The sequence below is a fragment of the Meleagris gallopavo genome, chromosome 22, assembly GCF_000146605.3.
Source record: "Meleagris gallopavo isolate NT-WF06-2002-E0010 breed Aviagen turkey brand Nicholas breeding stock chromosome 22, Turkey_5.1, whole genome shotgun sequence".
NCBI lineage: Eukaryota > Metazoa > Chordata > Aves > Galliformes > Phasianidae > Meleagris > Meleagris gallopavo.
Window position 1 is genome coordinate 11,756,708 of NC_015032.2, and position 6,507 is coordinate 11,763,214.

Below are 6,507 nucleotides of genomic sequence, written 5' to 3' on the forward strand. Positions count from 1 at the left end.
GCTGCAGTTTGAATTGCATTCTCTTGCTGTTTTGTCCAGTGCCATCATTTGCAACGTTTGCCCCAGCCCCACAAAGCTGCATCCATCAGGTGCTGTAATTTCAGGGGCAGCATAAAGGCAGAGCTGGCATCACTCCTGCTTTAGGAAGCTTTGCCATGCAAGTCCCCCTTCAGGAAGCTTTATTTGGCTGTGTTGCATCTGCGACGGCGAGTGCCTCAGATGCAGCCTCACCACTTTGAGGACTTTCTGCAAAATTCCTTACAGCACTGAAACCAGATGGCACATCTATCACATTTCACATGCCAGGATTCTGCAAATATTTATCATTAGAGAGACAAATTATTCCAATAAAGGCAGATTCACTGGAAGGCAAAGCTGCGGAGGTTGATTTTTATTTAGAGGAAGCCTTGCAGTTTGTGTTTAGATTTCAGTTTGTGTTCTATTTAAATAGGCAGCCAGCATGATCATGACATCTTACGAAGGGGGGGGGGGGGGGGGGAAGAAAAAAGATTCTTGGAGATGCATAGCATGTTTAATTGAAACCATTACTTTTACTGGCAAACAGCTCCGTATTTCTGTTCTGTTAATCTGAACAAAGTGCTGCAATTATGACTCAATACATAATGTCCTCTAGTGCTACTCGCCCCACACTCCCCAAGTATAGAAAGAAAACCAAACTGTGCTCAGTTAACAAAACATTCCATGCTTCTATCCAGAATATTTTTTATTATATGGTTATCATATACATCAGAATTATAGCGGGAACATTTACAAATATGTAAAGATAGTTCAGAACCTCCATTATTCACATACACACAAACTCACACACTCATTTTGCATGTCTAGTCAGTTGTCGGGTGGATGATGCACAAAGTTATTGCTTTGTGAACACACACCTCAGATTAATTCCATTTTCAGTGGCAAGAATCGCAATATTAAAAAAAAAAAAACAAGTCTTAAATACCCTGTATAACATACCTGTGCATAAACCTAAAGATATGTTTAGCTTACCCATTACCTTTGAAATACTTACCAAAATTAAAATCTGAAAACCCATTTATAAAAAAAAGTATTAAAAAGTCACCATTATTACAAATCCGATTAAATTACACATAAATTACTATTTACATTCAACACACTGCTTCCCTTAATACACATAAAGCCTCCCTGGAAATTATTTTTGGCCTTACGAGGCAAAAAAAGTTAAAAAAAAAAGTATGTGCCTATTTTTCCAAGTTCCCCCCAATTAATAAAAAAAAAAGACAATATAAATATGTGAATAAAGCTGCAATATCCTCAAACACAGAAAGTGAATTTTCTACGTGTTTTCATTTTGTACTGTTCCTCATTAAAAAAATACCGAGATAATTTTCACTGCAGCCAACATTACTGCAGTGTTTAAAAGCCTGAACATTTCCATAAAATTGAGTACGGCCAATGCCATCAGATAACTTTATCCACCAGGATTTTAGCACTCTCTCATGGAAATCTGAAAATGAAGGGAAAAAGAAAAAAAAAAGAGAAAAATCTTACTATTTTCAGGTGTTTGTAAAAAATTTTTTAATGTACATAAATCTATATAGCATTGTTTAATACTGCTTTACTGTTGCTGTTGCATTAAGAGAGAATAAAACCCTGAAAATTTATCTGATAACAAATAACCTCCCATGTAAAATCTGTCTCTTAAGAGCTACACACAAAGCTGGTTGCCACCAGGTACCGAGATGTGGGGAAGCAATCTATGTATTTCATCTCTTTGTCTATTTCCAACAGAAACCCTTATAGCACCACTTTTACAGCAAAGGATGGCAACACACGGGTACCAAGTACTTATCTTCAGGTCACTGCTTCCACAGAGAAGGGACACTGCAGCTTTTGGAAAGACTTGTCTCCCGGATCCAGGAGGAGTGAAGATCCTGAATGATTTTGTTGTTCTTGTTTCCTTTTCCCTCCTTTCTTAATAAAGAAGAAAAAAAAGTACCCAAATTGCTACGTTCCCCCCGGCAAGAAGATCCCAGTCTGCGTTAAGGAGGAAGAGTCTAAAGTCTGGTTTTGCTCCTTTACTTCCTGTGCTTGTCCATTTTATCGATGGTTTTGTTGGTTTCTGCGGGGCTCTGGTCGCCAGTGTTCATGTATGTTTTGTCTGCTATTTTTAATGCTTCATTTAGGTAGTTCTGGACGGATGTCATGGCAGCACAGATGGCAGCGCTCCCAAAGCCATGTGTGATCAGGCTAAAATGAGTCAAACAGCCCTGGATGCCAGGGTCCAGGATGGGACTGGGCCTCGTGTTTCCCAGCGGAGTTCTGTCCTGAGTGAGGAGGTCTGTGAATTCCTTACAGATCTGCCTGCAAGACACAAAGCGAGCGTGCTTTACACCACGGTGCAAATTTATGCACAAGCAAAGAAAGCAACCAAGTCCCTGTCAACTATTTGGCATATGTAAGAATGGAGTTTCAGAAACCCATTACAACAAGATAGGGGTGTTCTTCACAACCTAAATTTACAGCTTATTCCTTAGGATCAGTTCCTGACCAGCCCTGCTGTTTGATCTGTATCACACCAACACGTATCCACTCTGCAGAACACCACCCCACCGCTGCTGGCTGGGCTCTGCAGCCTTTGCTCTGGATTTAAGGCAGAGCACAGGTTTAGGGCCAGATTCTATGAGAACTTCTGCAGCTGCAGCCCAGTGATTTAAGAAGACTGAAGCAGCTGAACAGGAGATACAATCTATTATGCATATTATGTGTATATGCTCTGTTTAATAGGGACCCGGGCCCTGATCCTGCAAACACGAACACATATGCCTGGCAAAACATGAATGGTTAATAACGCTCCAACATATGTTGTTTGCTGCTTGTAAATCTGTCCCCTTGATGCGATTTCACATGAGATGAGCAATCTTCACAGAATCATCACTTTATCCGAATTTCTCAATCACAAACATCTCCCAAAAGATGACTGTTACTGGTGTTAATAGCAATGCCAATAATAATACTGAGGAGCCAAAGGATTAGCGTTCAATAGAAAGCATAAAGTTCAAGCTATAGGAAAGAGATAATCTATTTCTAAGAAATACAGTCTTGTAAAAGCAGTCTCTTTCTCAGGGAAAGCCAGATTAAATCAAGAACAGGTGGAGTGTGGAACCTCTGCACAGGATTTTGCTTGCTTAACCCGAGCACACAACTAGGGCAACTCTTCTCATCAGTTAAACAGGATTTTCTCAGATCCTCTGCATGGAACCGCTGCTTTCAAAAGCAAGAAATTGCACCAACCCCACCCAGAAAACATCTCAGACCAGAACAGAGGGCTTGGTTAAACTTCAGCACGGGCAGGGGACAGCAAGCACTCCAGCCCCTGGTTTATAACGGGAGTAACAGGTGCTGCCAGCCACAGCCCCGCTCAGCAGGAGGGTAATTCGGATACAGGTGTCCTGCAGAGGAGCTCTAACAGAGCTTCTCCTTCACCTTCCCCCTCCTAGAGACTTCTAAGAATTTAGTACAGAACAGGGACTTTTCCCATCTGCTAAAGGCTGCCTTTCACTGAAGGTTTCAGCTCCAACAGTGAAATGAGACCATGCACAGCTTCTGATTCCTGGAGTCCTGTGATGGACACCTGCCCACTGCTACTGCTGACAGCAGCCAGGACCCGTGGCTGAGCTGCCCTTACCCCCGTGCCCACCAGCAGCTCTGTGGAGCTGCACATACACACACAGGCAGGTCGGCCCTCCACTCCCAGCTTCCCCAGCCACACCTGCCCCCAGGCACTCAGTTCTGTCACACCTTAGGATACGTTTTCCTGAAACAGCCCCAGCCCCGCACTCACTTGGCAGCCAGCAGCATGTTCTTCCTGTTGGCCATCTCGTTGCGGCCCATGTGCGGCCGGGTCAGGTACTCAGCCACAGCCTTGGAGGGGAACTCCGTCTCACACACGTAGCCAAAGTCACGAGCAAGGTGCACAGCTTCACCTGCGGCAGGCGGAAGGGAGAGCTCGTTACAGATGCTGTAATGCCCACTTGTTGGTGGGAGATTGGGAAAATTAAAGCAGGGTGAACTCTGGAAGCGTTATTCTCATTTGGAAAGCAACACTTCTATTTTTTTCACCATACTATTCATTACCATCCTCTGATCAGCAATTATCAGTGTTTCTTTGTAAATTTCCATCAAGAAAGAAAAACCGACGTGATGACAGCTACAAAATAGAACTCCCTCGTCTTCTTACTGGAAAGAAAAGCTTTGCTTTTGTCTCTATGCAGATTCACTGCAGAGCAAAGACTGGAATTTGTTCTACAACTAATTTCCACTGATATGTAAGAAAACACACAATTAAATTCCACCAACTTAATAGATTTTTCCCTTTAATGCATTTCTAGCTCTGTTTTACAATAACCACCTTTGGAAGGTGAATAACTCAGCTGTTGTTTTTTTTTTTTTTCATTAGGTTAATTTCATCAGGCTTAAGAAAAATGGATTGGCACAATGAGTGCTCTACGTAATGCCTCTGTGTGTGTGTGTGCATGCATACAGAAGCTCTCAAATCCAAATTCCAAGTGTTTTTAAATGGAAGCTGCTGTATTACTCCAGTTTGTGCAGCAATGAAGGCACTGCTGGACCATTCTTCAAGTTTCAGTTACTGCTTCCACTCCCTTTAAGTTGTGCCACTACCAGGAGCTGCTTTCAACAAACACAACCCACAGCCACACACATCCATATATACACACCCTTCAACTCAACTTGACTGAGAGGGTCCACATAACATGCCGCAGATTAAAGGGGCTCCAGTTTCCCATCAGGAAGCCAGAAGCTATAAATCTCACTTTATACGCCTACATTTATTAGCAAAGCTTCTGAGGACGCTGCTGAGGGCCGGGCACCGGAGCAGCTGCCCTACATCTCTCCAGTTTCATCCCTTTTGCTCTCCCTGCACACACCCTCAGACAAAACCCCAAACAGGGAGCACAGACTGGACAGACGGGGCGTTCTGCAGAGCCTGGCACACACACGGGAGGAACGGCATCTCCCTGCAGCACCCTGCCCTGTGGTGGGGGCACACAGCCCTGTGCCGGCGGGTGGGCTGGGGGCAGAGGGGAGCACAGCCCAAGGCAGCACAGCAGTCGCTGCAGTGCCCCCCCGTTGCACTCACATCAAAATAAACAACCCCCCACAAGTCCATTGACTTGTTGGCCTTCCCGTGCTTTGTTTAGGAGGATAAAAGCTGTGCATGCGGGAAAGAATGTTTATTTTTAAGACGTGTTGAGGACTGACCTTCCACCAAAGATGTCAATAGTGTCACATTTGCAGCTTTCCTTCTACCAGCTGGAAGGTTCAAACCAATCTTATCCAGCTTTTCTCTTAATGATCTGCCACCATTTTTGGATTTCGCTCTGTAATTAGAAAAAAAAAGTCTTATTTATCTTCCAGAGACTTTCTTTTTTTTTTTTTTTTAAATAAAGATGAGAAATTCCAGTTACTGACATTCAATAGGGTTCTACTGGGGGTAAGATAAAAAGCAGGCTCTCTTTCCCAATGACCTACTTTTAAATGGTTTGCTACAAGCCAGCCAGAATGAAACACAGCAGAGGTAAAAATCAAAGTGTGTCAAACTGCACTGCTGAAACCAGCAGCTGTAGAACAATCAGAAGCCAAATTATGTTAAAAAACAAAACAAAACAAAATCCCAGACATACAGAGCATCTTTGTAAAGGCAAAACAAGATCATGAGATTTAATCCAAAAATCGTTCCACAGGAGATGGTTTGTTACAGGAACAGGAAAGCTCCACCAGCAGTTTGAGAGACAAAATCCGCTGTTACACAGAGAAGGAGCGCTGCTGTCAGGGCTGTGAGCAGCACTGCTCCCCATACGAGGCACGAGAGCAAAGCAGATTTCCAAAGCCCATTAGGATTCAGCGCTGCTGGGCTTCTTAAAAAGCTGAAGTTTGATAAAGGGCGCTGAGCTCCTCATTGTCCTCATCTGGCTGCGATCACACGATAATGCACATGGGGGAAAATAATAATACCGTCATAAAAGTGACAAATATTGGCCGGGCTGCAGCGTACCTTCGGAGCACACCTCCCAGCAGAGAGGCATTGAGACACTCCGGGGGGGAGAGCCGCCTCTGCACCTCCGCCACCGTCACTTTGTACTTCGATGTGGAGCTGAGCAGGGACAGCCGCCCCGGCACGGAGCAGAACACTTCGTTGGGGTTTATGACCACTCCGATCAGTCCGTCCTTCTGGCAGGGGAGGCTCAGAGCGCTGTTCTTCGTTAAGGAAATGGGACCTGTGGGAGGAGGGCAGCGGGTATTTTAGAACCGGAGAGGAAAGCGAGAAGCGGCGAGCGGCTCTGCTTTGTGCAGGGGGAGGGCGGGAGAGCGATTTCGTTCTGCACCGAACTCTGAACAGAGCTGTGGTCTGCCACGCTCCGGTGCGAGGAGCTGCCGAGAGATCACGGCTTAAAAAAAAATAAATGAAAGGACATAAGGACATCCCTCAGTCCTATCCCAAAA

The 6,507-nt window shown here is 44.5% G+C and overlaps 1 protein-coding gene across 1 annotated transcript; it reads right to left on the reverse strand.

Annotated features, from left to right (window-relative positions):
• Positions 1–1,095: 1,095 nt before the first annotated feature.
• On the reverse strand, positions 1,096–6,303 carry TFAP2C (transcription factor AP-2 gamma; the record flags this gene model as incomplete). Its single annotated transcript, XM_019622096.1, has 4 exons — positions 1,096–2,346; positions 3,827–3,968; positions 5,266–5,384; positions 6,059–6,303. Coding segments are annotated over 4 exons (792 nt in total), but the record flags the coding sequence as incomplete, so codon positions are not given.
• Between the last annotated feature and the right edge of the window lie 204 nt (positions 6,304–6,507).